The following is a 20,556-nucleotide window of genomic DNA, read 5'->3' as shown; positions in this document are numbered from 1 at the left end:
TGAACTAGAACTGAACTAGAACTGAACTAGAACTGAACTAGAACTGAACTAGAACTGAACTAGAACTGAACTAGAACTGAACTAGAACTGAACTGAACTGTACTAGAACTGAACTAGAACTAGAACTGAAGCAGAACTCATCTAGAACTGAACTAGAACTGAACTAGAACTGAACTAGAACTGAACTAGAACTGAACTAGAACTGAACTAGAACTGAACTAGAACTGAAACAGAACTCATCTAGAACTGAAGCAGAACTAAACTAGCAGTGATGTAGAACTGGAATAGAACTGAACCTGAACTGCACTAGAACTAAAACAGAATTTATTATATTTAAACCTCATATTATTGTCAAGGGAAAAAAATCTTTTTTTTTTTTTTTTTTGAAAAATCAAATTTTGATGCCTGACAGCACATTAAGAGCTCTAGACTAATAGAGGCTACAAAATTATTTTAAAATTTGAAAACTTTGCTACATTTTTTGTGTATATTGAACATTTTTTAAACATCTGGCAACGACTTTTAATAGTTGGTCGGACGTTCGATCGTATTGTTTTGATTGTTTATATCTGTTGAAATGAGCGTGTGTGTTAAATATGTCGATGTGTCTGTCTGACAGTTTGTGTGTGTTTATATTTTGATTTCTATTTCTTTAGAGCAACAATGCGAGGGAGAACTTTTTAAATATTTTCCAAATTGTAATCAGTTCAGTTTTAAACTAAAAGCGAAACACAACAGAATTGTAAAAAAAAATATATTGTAAAGTGGAAAATAAAAAATAATTTTGAATAAAAAATAATTATTAATAAAATAAGTTTCAAAGTGAATTAAATAAAAATAATAAATAAATAAAAATGCATAGCACATTATTAGATGAGGTTTGTTAAAAATTATTATTTTATAAAAATTTTATGAAAACATTAAACATTAAAATTATATATTTTTGTATGTAGTTTTTCTGACTGGGGGGTATATATTGCAATCGTGTTTAAAAATTTGAATCAAAATTTTAAAAATAAATTAAAAGTTTTGTGGATTTTTTTTAAATTTACTAAGAAATCTAATTTTAGTTTCACGACTAATTTTTTATATATTTTTATCTTATTTTATTTAATCTTTCAAATTACACCTTTAAAAAAAAATAAAACGTTTTCGAGTCAATTTTTTTTTCTTTTGGCATCCATAGTCATAATGTTTATTATTAGAGCAAGGAATCATCATCATCATCACCACCAAATGGATGAGTTGAACAAAAATTTTAAGAAAAAAAACAATATTTCAATCAACACACTTGCATTTCTGTCTTGAAAATTGAAAATGTGTTTTGTTTGACTTCTCAAATTTTTGTTGGTTTAAATTAAACATTAATTTGTAAACATTTGGAAAATATTCGGAAATGCTTGACTAATATTTGAAGAGTTCTTAATTGCATTTAAATTGCTTTTATCGAGAATGCTTTCTTTGTATAAATTAGAAATGGAGAATATATTTCTTATTTTTTAAAAATTCTACAGTTTAAGGAAAAATCGTAGACCATCGCTAAGTTAGAGTATAAAAAAACAATAGAATGAATCTAATTTTTTAATACAATTTCCCCGTTATATTATTAACTATTTATTAAATAACATACTAATTCCAATTGCCAAAAACTTTGCAAATTACATTGTTTTTGTTAACTACTTCATTACAAAAAATGATTAAAAAACTATTTAATTTAAATTTAATCAATTGGAGGTTACATATTACGCTTTTAAAATCTAATTTATTTTGTAATAAATTTTGTAAACTCCCCTTTAATAAAATGTATTATAAATTAAATAACCGGCTATAAAATAAGGTGTTTTAATGACCTCGATCTTTAAACACCCTAATCACAATGTTTTTTATTTTATTTATTATTTATTACAATGTATAACGTATGAATACACGTAATGCCTAACTCTTTAGCTTTTAATTGAAAGCAAATCAATGAAGCAATAGCTTCGTAGTAATGGTCGAATTTTTAAAATGCCCTACTATGATTTTATTTAAAATTGCTTTTATTAAATTTGTAATACGTTCAGTTCTAGTTCAGTTCTAGTTCAGTTCTAATTCAGTTTCTAGTTCAGTTCTAGTTCAGTTCTAGTTCAGTTCTAGTTCAGTTCTAGTTCAGTTCTAGTTCAGTCTAGTTCAGTTCTAGTTCAGTTCAGTTCTAGTTCAGTTCTAGTTCAGTTCTAGTTCAGTTCTAGTTCAGTTCTAGTTCAGTTCTAGTTCAGTTCTAGTTCAGTTCTTGTTCAGTTCTAGTTAGTTCTTGTTCAGTTCTAGTTCAGTTCTAGTTCAGTTCTAGTTCAGTTCTAGTTCAGTTCTAGTTCAGTTCTAGTTCAGTTCTAGTTCAGTTCTTCTAGTTCAGTCCTAGTTCAGTTCTAGTTCAGTTCTAGTTCAGTTCTAGTTCAGTTCTAGTTCAGTTCTAGTTCAGTTCTAGTTCAGTTCTAGTTCAGTTCTAGTTCAGTTCTAGTTCAGTTCTAGTTCAGTTCTAGTTCAGTTTCAGTTCAGTTCTAGTTCAGTTCTAGTTCAGTTCTAGTTCAGTTCTAGTTCAGTTCTAGTTCAGTTCTAGTTCAGTTCTAGTTCAGTTCTAGTTCAGTTCAGTTCTAGTTCAGTTCTAGTTCAGTTCTAGTTCAGTTCTAGTTCAGTTCTAGTTCAGTTCTAGTTCAGTTCTAGTTCAGTTCTAGTTCAGTTCTAGTTCAGTTCTAGTTCAGTTCTAGTTCAGTTCTAGTTAAGTTCTAGTTCAGTTCTAGTTCAGTTCTAGTCCAGTTCTAGTTCAGTTCTAGTTCAGTTCTAGTTCAGTTCTAGTTCAGTTCTAATTTCAGTTCTAGTTCAGTTCTAATTCAGTTCTAGTTCAGTTCTAGTTCAGTTCTAGTTCAGTTCTAGTTCAGTTCTAGTTCAGTTCTAGTTCAGTTCTAGTTCAGTTCTAGTTCAGTTCTAGTTCAGTTCTAGTTCAGTTCTAGTTCAGTTCTAGTTCAGTTCTAGTTCAGCTCTAGTTCAGTTCTAGTTCAGTTCTAGTTCAGTTCTAGTTCAGTTCTAGTTCAGTTCTAGTTCAGTTCTAGTTCAGTTCTAGTTCAGTTCTAGTTCTAGTCTAGTTCAGTTAGTTCAGTTCTAGTTCAGTTCTAATTTCAGTTCTAGTTCAGTTCTAGTCAGTTCTAGTTCAGTTCTAGTTCAGTTCTAGTTCAGTTCTAGTTCAGTTCTAGTTCAGTTCTAGTTCAGTTCTAGTTCAGTTAGTTCAGTTCTAGTTCAGTTCTAGTTCAGTTCTAGTTCAGTTCTAGTTCAGTTCTAGTTCAGTTCTAGTTCAGTTCTAGTTCAGTTCTAGTTCAGTTCTAGTTCAGTTCTAGTTCAGTTCTAGTTCAGTTCTAGTTCAGTTCTTGTTCAGTTCTAGTTCAGTTCAAAGGACACAGGGACACAACCGGCAAAATGTTGCTGATACTTGGCGAAAGCTGGAACTAGGATGCTGTGGTCTCACATGTTCCCCTCAGAGAACATCCTATCTAGTAGGTATCAGCACAATGCATCTGAGCGCAATTATCACTGGTCATTGCAAGCTTGGAAACTATGCAAGATGTATAAGTTTTCCATATAACGACTTCTGTAGAAGCTGCCAAAACGAGAATGATAAGAATCAATTACCCATCTTCTGTGAACTGCCCGGCATGCTTATTTCAAGCTTGGAAACTATGCAAGATGGGTTTTCCATATAACGACTTCTGTAGAAGCTGCCAAAATGAGAATGATTAGGAATCAATTACTAATCTTCTGTGAACTGCCCGGCACTAGAAACGATTCGCTATTAAACGTTGGGGTCGTCAAATTTCTCTGATATGCCCGACGCTCCAGTTCTGTTCGAGTTCTGTTCTATTTCAGTTATAGTTCTGTTCTAGTTCTGTTCTAGTTTTGTTCTAGTTTTGTTCTAGTTTTGTTCTAGTTCTGTTCTAGTTAAGTTCTTGTTCAGTTCTAGTTCTGTTCTATTACAAATCTAGTTCTGTTCTAGTTTTGTTCTAGTTCTGTTCTGTTTCAGTTCTATTTAAGTACCTATTTAATTCAAGGTATGTTGATTAAAATCATTTAAATATGTCAATATCAACAAATTAATCAAAAACTCGAGTTCAGCAAATGTTACATGTGTAACGTATAAGGCACATGTCTAATATAACCTCTATCACCTTTGGTGTAGGGCAAAAAAATCGGAAAGTAGCTAAAAACCTATTATTATGAAACTATATTATATTAAATAATAATAAAAAATATTAATTTTGATACACGTTTTTTTTTAGCAAGTTATCAGTTTTTTTCGCTTTTTTGTTGTAAATTTATAAGTAGATTACCGGAGATACAATCAAACTAAGCGAACTTGAGTATATTCGTAATTAAAAAATAAAATAGTTGTGTAAACAATTTTTTGCTGTATAAATGAATACAAAAAAATCGGGTCACTGTACTGTTGAGCGAAATAAACAATAATTAAATAAACAATTAAAACTAATTTATGCTTCTTGATATGAGTGAGACTACTAGTTATAAGCACATACATACATAGGTAGGTATGTATATATAAATAAATCTTAATGTAGATATGGAAAAAGTAAAAGTGTTTTTTTTTTTGTTTTCCTTCAAAATAATATATAAATTATCGTATAGTTGCAGGTGTATATGTACCCAACATACTCACCTGTAATTAGGAACATTTTAACATACTCTAGAACACTTTTCTGTGATGTAATTTACTCTTTTCGTTTTTAATTTTATGGTCATTGCTTGATCTTTGAAATTCGAAAGATTCTTTTTCGTTGGCATTTTTAAATAGCAGGTGTATTGTTGACTTGTTATAGTCACAGATTTTCTTTTTACTGTATATTTCTATTGCTAGAAATATTTATGTGATGAATTTCAATTATATTTAGATACAAACTGTGTGTCGAATTTGACAATTTTAACAAGCACACAAGATCGTGCATACATTATTCATTCATCTATCTAAATTTTTAATATACATACACACGTACATATGTATCTATGTACGTGAGTATAAATGTACAAATTGTGTGAAATTATGTGCCATTTGATTTTGTTCTGTTGTTATACTAATATAGTACAATTTTCGCTTTCATGAATCTATTATTTTTATTTTAATTTGAATATGTCTTTTTTTGCACTTTTCAAACACTTTGTTCATTGTTTTGATAGTTTTTTTGTCTTTTGAATTTATAAATAGTCTGATAGTGTGTCGTCGAAAAATCATGGCAAATTTATATTCTATTAAATATAGTGACGATGCTGGTCACATAAACAATTTGAAAATTCATTATAAATGCATGTTTGTATGTCTATCTAGTACGTCGTCATTTTACGTCAAATGTCAACAGATGTATTTGCTGTATTAAGGAAGCGGAAATGATTATCATAACTAATAATGAATATGATTTTAAATCGCATTTAAATAACGGTTTTTACTTTGTACCTATTATTAGGTTTAATAATTAGTTGACCTTTTAATAAAATTTAAATATTTTTTCGATTAAACTAGGGTTTAAAATCGAATGTAAAAGTAATATTAAATTTTAATTTATTTACAGTGAAGATTTGCATATTGTGACAATATTAGGTCACCAGAATAATACTGAACAGAGACCATTTTTTAATATTAAGAAATATTAAATTTTAATGGATTTACGAAACTATTTAAGATGCCATTTAAAAATAAAATTACCTTATGGACCCGAATTTCAAACATAGTTTGTATAACTTTTGTTTGTATATTCATAGTTCTAGTTCATTTTTAGTTTAGTTGCTGTTTAGTTCTAGTTCAGTTCTAGTCCAGTTCTAGTTCAGTTCTAGTTCAGTTCTAGTTCAGTTCTAGTTCAGTTCTAGTTCAGTTCTAGTTCAGTTCTAGTTCAGTTCTAGTTCTAGTTCAGTTCTAGTTCAGTTCTAGTTCAGTTCTAGTCAGTTCTAGTTCAGTTCTAGTTCAGTTCTAGTTCAGTTCTAGTTCAGTTCTAGTTCAGTTCAGTTCAGTTCTAGTTCAGTTCTAGTTCAGTTCTAGTTCAGTTCTAGTTCAGTTCTAGTTCAGTTCTAGTTCAGTTCTAGTTCAGTTCTAGTTCAGTTCTAGTTCAGTTCTAGTTCAGTTCTAGTTCAGTTCTAGTTCAGTTCTAGTTCAGTTCTAGTTCAGGTTCTAGTTCAGTTCTAGTTCAGTTCTAGTTCAGTTCTAGTTCAGTTCTACTTCAGTTCTAGTTCAGTTCTAGTTCAGTTCTAGTTCAGTTCTAGTTCAGTTCTAGTTCAGTTCTAGTTCAGTTCTAGTTCAGTTCTACTCAGTTCTAGTTCAGTATTAGTTCAGTTCTAGTTCAGTTCTACTTCAGTTCTAGTTCAGTATTAGTTCAGTTCTAGTTCAGTTCTAGTTTAGTTCTAGTTCAGTTCTAGTTCAGTTCTAGTTCAGTTCTAGTTCAGTTCTACTTCAGTTCTAGTTCAGTTCTAGTTTAGTTCTAGTTCAGTTCTAGTTCAGTTCCAGTTCAGTTCCAGTTCAGTTCTAGTTCAGTTCTAGTTCAGTTCTAGTTCAGTTCTAGTTCAGTTCAAGTTCAGTTCTACTTTAGTTCTACTTCAGTTCTAGTTCAGTTCTAGTTCAGTTCTACTTCAGTTCTTACTTTAGTTCTACTTAAGTTCTAGTTCAATTTGTTTGTCACGTGTGATACACCCTTACTTTTCTCCATATTTTGGAAAGCAAGGTTCAGAATGAAATGAATAAAGGCGTACAAATGTCACATACGATGGTATGGAATTGCCCATATGTATCTGGGTTCTAAGTATTTTTTTCATTTAATTCTCACAACATAAATAGTTTTGATTATTCATTAGTTAATTGTTAATTATTTATATATGATCGGTATGTGTGTAATGATGCTATGAGAAGAAGAAGACTTTCACTTCTTAAAACAAAGAAAAAACCTTGAAATTTTACGAAATTCTGTGCAAAATTAATATTTTGAAAACCTATTGTGTTGAAACTAGAATTGACATCATTAACATTTTTATATTATTTACATATATGGAAAATATTATAGTTATTGCGTTTTATAACTAAAAATTAAAATAAAAAAGTACATAAATAAATAAATAAAAAATTGTTAAAAATTTTCCACAATCACTGAACAATTTATGCAACGCAAAGCTATAATGAGAACTTTGTACGCCGCTTGTCTGAGTGACAAAGTGTCTATCATGACAAAAAAATGAAATACAAATCAAATGTTATCACAAATGTTTTATAAAGAATAAATTCTACTTACAGACATACATAGTATGTATGTATGTAAATAAGGGTAGTATAATGCATAAGATCTGTCAGTCCATATACAAGCATATTGCACTTAAGCACACTTATCGTATTGTTACATATTTAATACTAATAGATTAATATTTATGTAAATTGACACACGTCCGAGATTCTACAAAACCTAATACCCTAGTTCCTATTAAATGAACACTTAAACTGAAATTATATTTAATTAATAGAGATAAGCTTAACATGTACTTGTTGCAATTTGAAATTGCAAATTAATCAAACATTTAAAAAATAGATTTATTTATTCAGTTCAATGTATCAAGGAATTCCTATATTGCTTTTAATAATTTGTTTAATGATTGTTTTTTTTTCGGAAATGAGTTCAAGTTCTATTTCAGCTTTAGTTCAGTTCTAGTTCAGCTATAGTTCATCTCTAGTTCAGTTCTAGTTCAGTTCAAGTTTAGTTCTAGTTCAGTTCTAGTTCAGTTCTAGTTCAGTTCTAGTTCAGTTCTAGTTCAGTTCTAGTTCAGTTCTAGTTCAGTTCTAGTTCAGTTCTAGTTCAGTTCTAGTTCAGTTCTAGTTCTGTTCTAGTTCAGTTCTAGTTCAGTTCTACTTCAGTTCTAGTTCAGTATTAGTTCAGTTCTAGTTCAGTTCTAGTTCAGTTCTAGTTCAGTTCTAGTTCAGTTCTAGTTCAGTTCTAGTTCAGTTCTAGTTCAGTTCTAGTTCAGTTCTAGTTCAGTTCTAGTTCAGTTCTAGTTCAGTTCTATTTCAGTTCTAGTTCAGTTCTAGTTCAGTTCTATTTCAGTTCTAGTTCAGTTCTAGTTCAGCTCTTGTTCAGTTCTGGTTCAGTTTTAGTTCAGTTCTAGTTCAGCTCTTGTTCAGTTCTGGTTCAGTTTTAGTTCAGTTCTAATTTTTATACCCTTCACCTTGGTGAGAAGGGTATATGTATATAAATTTGTCATTCCGTTTATAATTCCCAAAATATAATTTTCCGACCCTATAAAGTATAAATATTCTGAATCCTTATAGATAGCGGAGTCGATTAAGCCATGTCCGTCTGTCTGTTTGTATGTTTGTTGAAATCAGTTTTTAGAGGACCCCAGATATCGGCGAGAAAATTTTGTAAAAAGGAAAATTTGTCATGCTTTGATAAATAATCAACACAACAACAACACTGTTTGTTCATTGTGTTGTGTATACATGAGAAAACTTATTTCTACAAATATTTGATTAATTAAAAAGTATTAATATAAAAGTAGCTGGTGGGGGGTATTTAAGATTCGGCTCAGCCGAATATAGCACTCTAACTTGTTTTTATGTAAAATTATTACTTTATATTACTTTGTCTGATAAATTTTCAAGAATTTAACCTTTTAGTCCAGATATTAATAAAACCTTAGTTGTTTTTGTTAATATTTTAAATTTATTATAGTTATTGTTAAAAGATCGGAAAGTGGAGTTATAACACTTTCAAAGTATACGAGTCATATACATATCTTTGCTTTTACACTGGTTGTAAAACTTTATTTAAATAACGAATTCATTATTTGATTTTTTTGACAGTTTTAAACATGTTTTTAATGGATATCACTCACCATAGGGGTCATCATCACAGAGCATAGTAATAAAATTCTGTAATAAGAGTATTTAACAACAGATCGGCCATCGGTCTTTTATGTAGACCTAAGTTCTATTTGTATGTTCCAAATTCTATTGTATGTTTTGTAATTTGCGCGTGATTCCGGAGATATTAGGAGAGCAAATAGTATATCAAAAGTTAAATAATATTTATTAACACATAGTTAAGTTTGGAGCTTTATTTTATTTTTAAAATTTGGTGTTTCTTCTGAAAGTCAAATCTGTTGTCTATAAAATAAAAGTTTAACCTACGTTATACCTCATTTCTTAATTTTTATTTCCTCTCTGAATCGAAGCAATACATATGTATATACCCTCTAGTTAATAATTACTATTACGAACATAACGACTTTTAATTCTGTTTAAACAATATTGACAATTTCTTCAACAAAATTAATTTTTTAGATTAATGAAAATGGTTACATTATCATCGAGGATTTCTTAACCAGTGAAGAGGTCGATGAACTCTTCAAATCTGGCCGTGCCCTATGCATGGAAGCTCCCCAAGCCAATCGTAAGATTTTCAATACCACTGAAAATCAAGATGTTCAAAGTAAGGATGAATACTTTATGGAGTCGGGTGACAAAGTCAGATACTTTTTTGAAGATGGTGCTGTTGGTGAGAAGGGTGAACTATTGGTAGATCCTACAGTGGCCTTAAACAAAGTGGGTCATGCTTTGCATGTTGAACATCCCGTCTTCAATAAGATCAGCTTTAGTAATCGTGTTAAGGAGATTTGCTGGCAATTGAACTTCAATCGTCCGGCCATTTGCCAAAGCATGTACATTTATAAAAATCCCAGTATTGGTGGTGAAGTTATACCCCATCAGGATTCCTGGTTTTTATATACCGAACCTAACTCGGCTATAGGATTTTGGATTGCCTTGGAGGATTGCACACTACAAAATGGATGTTTGCAATTCATTAAAGGTTCTCACAAGAGTGGTGTTCACCGCAGATACATTCGTAATCCCGATAAAAACTCCAAGGAATTAATGATTTTTGATAGTGCTGCTCCATTTTATCCACAATCTAGTTTCACTCCCATACAATGTAGTAAAGGTATTTATTTTTATTTCTTAAAACCTTAAACAGCTATTATAACTCCCTTTCTCTTTTCCAGGCACCTGTATTATCATTCATGGCAATGTTGTCCATAAGAGCGAACCCAATCGTTCTAATAAAAGCCGTCATGCTTATACTTTCCATGTTATAGAGACTGAAAATAATGTTAAATATTCGGAAGACAATTGGTTGCAGGCACCTAAAGACAAACCCTTCCCCGTTTTATTTGAAAGAAAGAACTGATTTCATTAAAATATATATGTATGTATGTTTTTTTTCGTGTGTATGTATAATAAAACCTTTAATTTTTTTGTAGCTCTATGCTAGTTAGTCTTATATTGTTTAAGAATCAAATGTATTAATGCAATAAATGTATTTTAAATAAATTCTAATAAATGTGTTAATTTTTTGTTTATAAGAGGGCATTATTAAGAAAATATTTTACAATATGTATTAGGGTGATCGATTATTCGACATTTTCCAAAAACCGGTTTTCGAATAGTTCGAATAGTTGACATTTAAAAAAAACCGGTTGATATTTTTCAAATTCAGAAAAAACCGGTTAACCGGTTTTTCATTATAATTAAAAAAATATATTTTAATTTGAAAAACTTAATGTTTATGTTTAAATTTGATTAATAAAACATGGCCCGAAATGATTTTTAACAGTTTAAAAGATTATAACTTTAGATCTAGTCGTCTGATTTACATTATTTCTTTAATATAAAAAATTAGGAAAAAGTGGGACACTTCTGTTAAACATAAGGTACTATGTAATCCTAGCTTATTTTAAAAGCCCTGTTTAGGAAATTTGCATAGGCATTCCAACACTTCCATAAAATTTCAGCCGTAAATTAATTATTGTAATAGGAATATAATCTTAAGATTGCTAAACAGTTATCAATTTTACAAATAAATTTTTTTTAATTTATTAGGAAAATCAAAAAAGTTTAACCAAAAGAGCTGTAGAAAAATGTACTCTAGTTCCTCGACTCGAATATTTTTAAAATTTAGACGGGCTGTATTATTATTTACTTAAAAATTTCATTTAAATAATCTTTGAATACAAAGCAAATAAAAGTATTTGAAACCGGGTTTTAAAAAGTGAAAAAACCGGGTTATTCGATATTCGAAAAATCAACATTAAGAAAAAACCGACACTGGTAAAGCAGAAAAAACCGGTTTTAAAACCGGTTGAAAAATCGAGTCGATCACCCTAATATGTATACAATACATCATAGAAAATTTGTATAACTTTTATTGGTGTATTTCAATGTTATCTAAAATATATGTTTCAAAAAAGTCTGATTATCGCAATACAAATTTAGTTTTTGTAAATTTACGCTTCTTCCTTTCGATTAAGATATCTTGAAGAAGGAAGAAAATATAACAGAGCTTAAATCGATATTTTGAAGTCGACAGATTAAACTTTCAGATGACATACATATTTTATAAATAAAGGTTTCTTGGCGTCTCAAATATGGACAAAACGGTTTTTTTTTTATTTGTATGACAGAATATCCGGAAAACCTGATGTAAAAGTAAACTTTATGAAAGGATTGAGCAGCTCTGAATCCCAATAATTATAATTTCTCCATCACATCAAATTTTCGAGATACCGTGTCCCTTACATCGTATATCAACTCTTGCTCTTACTTGATATCAGCGAAAAAATTAATTTTATTAACATCGTTTACCTCCATTTTTAAAATGGGTATAATTCGGACAACTTTCTTATGTATCTGTAATCACCAATAGAACAATTTTGAGTTCCAGCAATTAACAAAGATTTTTGACATTTGAGCAATACAAAATATTTGATGTTCCGATGACATCCCAGGAAGAAGTGTTTTGTAAACATAATGTTAAGTTCCCTAATTAGGTTCTCTCTGTCATCGTAGACTAAGTAGGGTTCTATAAATCGACTTTCGAATAATCGAACAATCGACTTTTTGTCGAAAAAAGTCGAAAAGTCGAAGTCGACTATTTTGTTCCAAAAAAGTCGATAACTCGACTATCGTCTATGAAAAAAGTCGAAAAGTCGACTTTGTAAATAAAAGTCGAAAAAAGTCGAAAAGTCGAAAAAAGTCGAAAAGTCGATAAGTCGAAAAAAGTCGAAGAAAGTCAAAAAAAGTCAAAAAGTCGGAAAAAGTCGAAAAAAGTCGAAAAGTCGAAAATAGTCGAAAATTTTAAAAAAAAGTGGAAAAGAGGTCAAAAACTCTAAAATAGTCGGAAAAACTCGAAAAAAGTAAAAAAATAGTCGAAATAAGTCGAAAATAGTCAAAAAGTCGTAAAAAATCGAAAAGTCGGAAAAAGTCGAAAAGTCGGAAAAAGTCGAAAAGTCGAAAAAAGTCGGAAAAAGTCGAAAAAAGTCGAAAAGTCGAAAAAAGTCGGAAAAAGTCGAAAAGTCGGAAAATTCGAAAAAAGTCGAAAAGTCGAAAAAAGTCGGAAAAAGTCGAAAAGTCGGAAAAAGTCGAAAGGTCGAAAAGTCGAAAATTTATAAAATACTAAAAGTCGAAAAGTCTAAAAGTCGACTTTTAAATAAATGAAAAAGGTCGAAAAGTCGAAAAATCGACTTTTCATATAATGGAAAAAGTCGAAAGGTCGAAAAGTCGACTTTTAACTAAATGCAAAAAGTCGAAAAGTCGACTTTTCGTTTCAACTATAGAACCCTAAGACTAAGTGCCTAGCTGATCATTTTGATAGTTTTAAACATGTTTCCAATGGATATCACTCACCATAGGAGTCATCATCGGTCTTTTATGTAGACCTAAGTTCTATTTGTATGTTCCAAATTCTATTGTATGTTTTGTAATTTGCGCGTGATTCCGGAGATATTAGGAGAGCAAATAGTATATCAAAAGTTAAATAATATTTATTAACACATAGTTAAGTTTGGAGCTATGGTAAGGATCCATGGAACCATTGTATGTATATTAGAGTACTTTTTTTTAATCATATTTAGTGGTGAAAGGAAATTAAACAACAATAATACAAAAATAGTGTTGAAAAACGTGCAAAATAATTTAGTACTTAAAAAAGCAACGTTGTGTTTTTATTATTTTCATTTGTTTTTTAATATTCTAATCAGTTCTTTTTTTTTGCAAATCAGAATTATTTTCTATTTTGTTGTTGTAACTTATCACTTTTTGTTATTTAATAAGTTGTATTATAATAAAACCATTAAAGATAATAATAGTATAACTAAAATAAAACAAAAAAATGAGCAAAAGTAAGTGGTTGTTTTGATCGGCAGCATAGATTTGTGATCAAACGGAAATTTTTGTTTGTTTTGTTAACACGCATATTCTCCCACTTCTCTCCAGTCATGCGTTTAGCCCTATTGCAACTTAAAGGTTCCAAAGATAAATTGGCCAATATAAAAAATGCTTCTGCTAAGATACGTGAAGCTGTACAAGAGCATAAACCACGTTTGATTACCTTACCCGAATGTTTCAATTGTCCCTATGGCACTAAATATTTCCGTGAATATGCTGAAACAATACCAAACGGTGAAACCTCGCAGCAATTATCGCAATTGGCCAAGGAATTGGGTGTGTATATAGTTGGTGGCACTATACCAGAAATGGGTGAAAACGATAAAATCTACAATACCTGCACCATTTGGTCACCGGAGGGTAAATTATTGGCTAAACATCGTAAAATGCATTTATTCGATATTGATGTTAAGGGTGGCATACGTTTCAAAGAGTCTGAAACATTGTCTCCTGGACAGGAGTTTACTATTATCGAGGTTGATGGTCATAAGATAGGCATTGGTATTTGTTATGATATACGTTTTGAGGAAATGGCTAAAATTTATAGAAAAGCTGGTAAGTTATTGAAAAAACATGCTAATTATGTTTTATTAAAAAAATCCTTTACAGGCTGTGAAATGTTGATTTATCCTGCTGCATTTAATATGACCACCGGGCCTTTACATTGGGAATTATTGCAACGTTCTAGAGCTAATGATAACCAATTGTATGTTGTTACCACTTCACCTGCCCGTGATGAGACAGCCGAATATGTAGCTTATGGTCACTCCATGGTAATTGATCCTTGGGCTAAAGTCCTTAAGAGTGCTAAGGAAGGAGAAGAAACTGTGATTGCCGATATTGGTAAGTTATGAAATATTTTTTAGGAAGAGTCCCTACAAGAAATTAATTACAGAAACTAGCTATATGTATATTTCAATTTGTAGTATCAGTCAAATGACTGCATATGTTATTTTAGTGGTATGAGGGAAAATGTTAGAAATTTCAAAAAACAGAAGAAACAATCATTTAGTCGTTCTTAATGATGTTTTATTTCTTATTTGTTTAAAACTTAAAATGTTTTATTTTCAGATTTCTCTGTGGTCGAAAAAGTACGTGAACAAATTCCCGTATTCTCCCAAAGACGTCTAGAACTGTATGAGACTCTTAAGAAATGCTAAAACGTAAATGATGTGAAATAAATGTTAACGATTAAATCTAAGAACTACTGCACATATTTTTGTTTATTATAATAATTATTGCTTTATTTTGAAAACTATAATTAGGGAATATAAAATATTACAGATGGGTAAAATTATACATACAATATAATAATAGTTGTTATAAAATAAAATAGGTTTCTAATTTTCCTTTAAAGTTGAATTAACATTTTCCAATTCAGTGGCTGAAGTGGAAGTGGTTGACACTTGTGAGGCATAGGGTCTTTGAGCCTGGCCAAACAAAGCCTTAATAGCTTCATCAGTTGCCATTAAAGGTTGACTAATGAATTCTAAAGCTTGTACAGCATATTTTTCAGAATCACAGAGTGGTGATGTCGAAGCAGAAGATATGCTAATATCACCATCCGGCATACCTACACCCGAATGCAAAACCATTTGTTGTAGTATATTTAAATTCTCGGCGGCTAATGTTACAACATCGGTAGCTGGTAGATTTAAGTAACGTATTTTTGCCAAAAATTTCAAATTTTTCAACATGTCTAACTGCATCTGTCGTAATTGGTGTGTGGTGTGCAATAGTCTTTTCGTGGATTCATTAAGCATTTGATTTTTTTGTGTTAGATCTGCTTTCCAGCGAGCTAATTCCTCTACCATAACACTGCTGGCTAAGAATTTTGAACGCCAGACTTCACACTGTCCCGCCAAAAACTCAATTTGTTCAGTGTGGGTAGTTAAATTGTTGGCAGTATCGAGTAAAGCTCTTGCCAATTGTAATTTATCCTCGGTTAGTACATTTACTCGTGTAAGCAAATCTTCTCCCACGGAGGCTACTAGTAAATTCTTAAGTTCTGCATTAACTTGTGTTTGAAATTTAAATTGTCCTTGAAAGTAGTCACGTTCTACTTTAACTTTTCTTAATTCTTCTCTTAAATTAGCCAATTCTTGATTATTTTGCCTAACATCCTCCTCACTCTTTGTTTTAGTTTCATTTGTTTTATTATCTACCGACACGTCCTGTAACTCTTGTGTTCTTAGGGAGGACATTTGGTTCACTAATATACCAATATCTAAATTATTACGATTAGATTTTGTTGTCATTGTTGTTCTAGGTGTCGCCGTACCACTTTTCTGTTTTGGCACTATGGGATTTACAGCTCCTGTATATGGTTCATAGGGTATAAACTTGGGCGGTTTATTCTTTTTATGTTCTGGCAAAATATTAATGGGATCTACTAAACGTGGTTTCATCATTATTAATTCACCTTTTGGTACCACAGGCTTTAAACTACGTGTAATGCATTCCGGCCGTCGATATAATGTATGTAAACCAGGCAATGGTAGTCCTTGATTTGTTTTGTTTGACCCAGCGCTATTAGATGTTTTTCTAGTAGGCTGTTGCTTGCTCTGTTCTGCTTCGCTCAATGATTCCTTATTGTTCTGAAAACTTTGCTTTGTATCCTCAATGACGATCTTACTTGTGTCTCGTTGTGGTATTTGTGTTTGATCTACTTTCTCTTGCAGATCTTCTTGTTCCATACCATCACCACTTGTACGGCCTAGTTTTAACAATAATGTTAATATTCTTTCAATTTAAACGATATATTTCGCACTTACATCTTTCCAATTCCATTAATGCCACCTCCATTTGTTAAAAATGATATATATTTGCGTTGCAAAGTAAAAATAATATAGATTATTACAATAAATAAATTAAAAACTGGGTAATATTGTCGTGTACAAAAAATGACAACAGTTTAGTTGAATTTAATAAGGTTATACTAGAAGTTTATTTATTATTTTTTATATAGGGAGTTTGACATAATAATATACTAGGATATATTTTTATTTCGTGTAGTTTGACATAACAGCTGCGATGTTGTTATCACCTAACCTAAATTCTACCTGTTAAAAAATGTATATATTTTGTAGCACCCTGTGCTTTATATTTCATAACACGAAGCTTTTGTATATATATTTTGAGAAAAAAACTCAAAACCGTTAAAAATATAATAAATAATTTATACAAAAATTTAATTCACTAAAACTGAACAAAACTTTAAATTTTATAAACAAAATTAGCAAATGTTATACATATGGGATCAACTGCACATTTTACATATGTATTTACATTAGGCTAACCCAAAAATTGGGGTTTCTGATGTTTGCACCGAAAATTCTAATCTAGTTTATCCTTTGATCCAGCTAGCGACTTTTCAGAACTTTTTCGTTCTACAAAGGTACTTTTTGAGTTTTCTATAAAATTTAACCTAGAAACATGAAATTAAGCAAGTAGAGTCCGGAGTAAATGAGAATCTATAAAATGGGACTTATTGGTACTTTATCGTACTTCGGCTGGTACTTTTTTGACTTAGAACTTAGAAACATGTAATTAAGAACTTGAGAATCTATAAAAGTGGACTTTTTGGTACTTTTTCGTTCTTCATTTTCTATAATATTAAACCTAGAAACATGAAAGCATGTAGAGCCCCGATTAAGTGAGAACCTATAAAAGGGGACTTTTTGGTTCTTCAAAAGGTACATTTTAAGTTTTTGTATAATAATGAACCTAGAAACGTGAAATTAAGCATGTAGAGCCCGGATTAAGTGAGGTCCTATAAAAGGGGACTTTTTGGTACTTTTTCGTTCTTCAAAAGGTACTTTTTGAGTTTTCTATTAAATTGAACATAGAAACATGAAATTATGCACGTAGAGCCCGGAGTAAATGAGAATCTATAAAATGGCACTTTTTGGTACTTTTTCGTTCTTTGACTGGTACTTTTTGAGCTTGCTACAAAATTTGAACCTAGATATATGAAATTAAGCACTTAGAGCCTGGAGTAAATGAGAATCTATAAAAGAGGAACTTTGTCGTACTTCGACTGGTACTTTTTGAGTTTTCCATAAAATTAAACCTAGAAACATAAAAATAAACATGTAGAGCATGTACTTTTTAGTACTTTTTCGTTCTTCGACTAGTATTTTTTTAATTTTTTATAATTTTGAACCTAGAAACATGAAATTAGGAATGTACAGCCCGGATTAAGCGATAACATATATAAAAGGGGACTTTTTGAATTTTTTTTATAATATTGCACCTAGAAACATGATATTAGGAATGTACAGCCCGGATTAAGTGATAACATATAAAAGGGGACTTTTTGGTAATTTTCGTTCTTCAAAAGGTATTTTTTGAATTTTCTATAATATTGAACCTATAGACATGAATAATATAAACATGTAGGGCCTGGAGTAAGTGAGAACATATAAAACTTGCAAGAAGATTTGCTAAAAGAGCTGGTGATGAGTTTGCTTTATATTAAAAACAATGCAATATCCACATTGTTAAAACGAAACTTGTCAAAGTGGAAATATTTCCAGCATTACCTTCTTCTGTCTGGTCGACTGACGGATTGAATTTCCACGCAAACTAGACTATTCAAAACACAGAATAGACTAAAATTCAGCCTTTAGTACAGACTATATTCCTGAATACAGACAAGACTATTGTCCAGACTACAGACTAAACTTTAGTCCAGACTATGCTATAGTGCAGACTTAGACTAAAATATAGTCCAAATTATAAACTAGAACAGCATATAGAATAGAATATAGTCTAGTCTACAGGCTAAACTTAAGTTTAGTCTATGCACTAAGCTATAGTACAGACTGCAGACTAGACTATAGTCCAGACTATAGACTAAACTATAGTCTACTTTTGTATGAATATAAATATTTAAGACAAACTTTGATGGACTGGAAAGCTTTTAGAGTTACGAACCTCAAATACTTTAATAATTGGAAGAAATGGGTAGTATACCGAAGCACATCGGACATAGCTTACTATAAATAAACATTATTAAGCAATAAACATATATAGAATAGTGTGATTTCATTATACGTTTATAGCAGAAAATAATAGCCGTAGTTTAGTCAATAGTCAAGTCTGTAGTTAAGCTTTATGCTACAGTGCAAAATAATATAATAAATTCATTATTGTAATAAAAATAATTTGAAAAATGTCTTATTTAGATCAGTGTGTTGTCGTTATATATATATATATATATATATATATATATACAGCTGCGTTCAAAAAAATAGGAGTGAGACTTAAAAATAATTGTGCAGCTTAATTTAAATAGGAAAAATTTATAGAAATCCAATATTTTTTCACTATATTTGTTTGTTAAGTGTTTAAAATACAAAACAAATGAAATTTTTTATATAGGTTCATTAGTTTTTTTGGTATTCACTTTTTTCGAAATCCATATCCGTTTACGACTGTTCAAAAAAATAGGAGTACCGTATATTATCTAACCTAAGTTAGATTAATTTTCTTTATTCGTAGTTAATATTAAAAATATAATATAAAACTGTTATATTTAGATGATTTTGAGCTCATTTCACAATTCTTTCATTAAAAATCCTGAAAGAAAATGTCAGAATTGACGAAAATAAAATCTGTTCAAATATCTTGAAAATTATAAAAATATCGCGAAAAAAATATGACAATTCTCATGGTAATTTCATTAAAAGATTTTTTGAATACTTTAGGAAGTCAAATGTTTTAAAATCTCTCATAAAAAATGTACATTTTATTCAAAAATGATAAGAGCTTTCCATAAGCGCTTATCATTTTTTTAAAATTAATCCCATTAGAACGCCCCGAATTAGTGAAACTAAGTCAAATTGTAGTTATTAAACATCGTGATCAATATTCAGTTAGTTCAGATCAATTTTTAAACAAATCTTTTTTGAAAAAACTTAATTTCAGACCATAAAGCATATAGTGAAACCCATAAAGTTTGCCAAGTAACACATTTAGAGGTGGTTTCATAAATGGATGAGTTTTTAATGCATGAATACGGCAACAAATTACATTTTTAAATCTAAATGAATTCAGAAAATATATTAGAAGTCCATTAATCAAAAAATATTAAGCTTCAATTAATCAAAAAATATTAAGCTTCAATTACAAAATTTGAACCTAGATATATGAAATTAAGCACTTAGAGCCTGGAGTAAATGAGAATCTATAAAAGAGGAACTTTGTCGTACTTCGACTGGTACTTTTTGAGTTTTCCATAAAATTAAACCTAGAAACATAAAAATAAACATGTAGAGCATGTACTTTTTAGTACTTTTTCGTTCTTCGACTAGTATTTTTTGAATTTTTTATAATTTTGAACCTAGAAACATGAAATTAGGAATGTACAGCCCGGATTAAGCGATAACATATATAAAAGGGGACTTTTTGAATTTTTTTTATAATATTGCACCTAGAAACATGATATTAGGAATGTACAGCCCGGATTAAGTGATAACATATAAAAGGGGACTTTTTGGTAATTTTCGTTCTTCAAAAGGTATTTTTTGAATTTTCTATAATATTGAACCTATAGACATGAATAATATAAACATGTAGGGCCTGGAGTAAGTGAGAACATATAAAACTTGCAAGAAGATTTGCTAAAAGAGCTGGTGATGAGTTTGCTTTATATTAAAAACAATGCAATATCCACATTGTTAAAACGAAACTTGTCAAAGTGGAAATATTTCCAGCATTACCTTCTTCTGTCTGGTCGACTGACGGATTGAATTTCCACGCAAACTAGACTATTCAAAACACAGAATAGACTAAAATTCAGCCTTTAGTACAGACTATATTCCTGAATACAGACAAGACTATTGTCCAGACTACAGACTAAACTTTAGTCCAGACTATGCTATAGTGCAGACTTAGACTAAAATATAGTCCAAATTATAAACTAGAACAGCATATAGAATAGAATATAGTCTAGTCTACAGGCTAAACTTAAGTTTAGTCTATGCACTAAGCTATAGTACAGACTGCAGACTAGACTATAGTCCAGACTATAGACTAAACTATAGTCTACTTTTGTATGAATATAAATATTTAAGACAAACTTTGATGGACTGGAAAGCTTTTAGAGTTACGAACCTCAAATACTTTAATAATTGGAAGAAATGGGTAGTCTACCGAAACACATCGGACATAGCTTACTATAAATAAACATTATTAAGCAATAAACATATATAGAATAGTGTGATTTCATTATACGTTTATAGCAGAAAATAATAGCCGTAGTTTAGTCAATA

General features: G+C 30.3%; 3 protein-coding genes across 3 annotated transcripts; 2 read left to right on the top strand and 1 right to left on the bottom strand.

Moving 5' to 3' along the window:
- Window positions 1-593: 593 nt before the first annotated feature.
- On the top strand, window positions 594-10,401 carry LOC119611030 (phytanoyl-CoA dioxygenase domain-containing protein 1). The gene is made up of 3 exons (XM_037966479.1): window positions 594-878; window positions 9,341-9,998; window positions 10,060-10,401. The coding sequence occupies exons 1-3, from the start codon at window positions 855-857 to the stop codon at window positions 10,242-10,244; spliced, it is 867 nt and encodes a 288-aa protein (XP_037822407.1). The 5' UTR covers window positions 594-854; the 3' UTR covers window positions 10,245-10,401.
- A 2,660-nt stretch (window positions 10,402-13,061) lies between these two features.
- LOC119611022 (omega-amidase NIT2) lies at window positions 13,062-14,491 on the top strand. The gene is made up of 4 exons (XM_037966468.1): window positions 13,062-13,233; window positions 13,328-13,834; window positions 13,889-14,122; window positions 14,351-14,491. The coding sequence occupies exons 1-4, from the start codon at window positions 13,224-13,226 to the stop codon at window positions 14,437-14,439; spliced, it is 840 nt and encodes a 279-aa protein (XP_037822396.1). The 5' UTR covers window positions 13,062-13,223; the 3' UTR covers window positions 14,440-14,491.
- Window positions 14,485-16,202, bottom strand: LOC119611021. The gene is made up of 2 exons (XM_037966467.1): window positions 16,054-16,202; window positions 14,485-15,995 (listed from the first exon to the last, which is right to left on the bottom strand). The coding sequence occupies exons 1-2, from the start codon at window positions 16,082-16,084 to the stop codon at window positions 14,620-14,622; spliced, it is 1,407 nt and encodes a 468-aa protein (XP_037822395.1). The 5' UTR covers window positions 16,085-16,202; the 3' UTR covers window positions 14,485-14,619.
- Between the last annotated feature and the right edge of the window lie 4,354 nt (window positions 16,203-20,556).

Source organism: Lucilia sericata, unplaced genomic scaffold, assembly GCF_015586225.1.
Source record: "Lucilia sericata isolate MDLA Ls3-8-SP2 unplaced genomic scaffold, ASM1558622v1 Contig001341F_arrow, whole genome shotgun sequence".
Taxonomy (NCBI): Eukaryota; Metazoa; Arthropoda; class Insecta; order Diptera; family Calliphoridae; genus Lucilia; species Lucilia sericata.
The sequence above is the reverse complement of the archived record's forward strand: the minus strand, read 5'-3'. Positions and strand labels throughout refer to the sequence as shown.

Bases quoted from the DNA above. Each gene is read 5' to 3' on its own strand.
- LOC119611030 (XM_037966479.1), top strand. From the start codon at position 855: ATGCATAGCACATTATTAGATGAG. The intron at 879-9,340 runs GTTTGTTAAAAA...TTAATTTTTTAG, and splicing joins ATAGCACATTATTAGATGAG to ATTAATGAAAATGGTTACAT. The intron at 9,999-10,059 runs GTATTTATTTTT...TCTCTTTTCCAG, and splicing joins TCCCATACAATGTAGTAAAG to GCACCTGTATTATCATTCAT.
- LOC119611022 (XM_037966468.1), top strand. The intron at 13,835-13,888 runs GTAAGTTATTGA...AATCCTTTACAG, and splicing joins TAAAATTTATAGAAAAGCTG to GCTGTGAAATGTTGATTTAT. The intron at 14,123-14,350 runs GTAAGTTATGAA...TTTTATTTTCAG, and splicing joins AACTGTGATTGCCGATATTG to ATTTCTCTGTGGTCGAAAAA.
- LOC119611021 (XM_037966467.1), bottom strand. From the start codon at position 16,084: ATGGAGGTGGCATTAATGGAATTGGAAAGAT. The intron at 15,996-16,053 runs GTAAGTGCGAAA...TGTTAAAACTAG, and splicing joins ATTAATGGAATTGGAAAGAT to GCCGTACAAGTGGTGATGGT.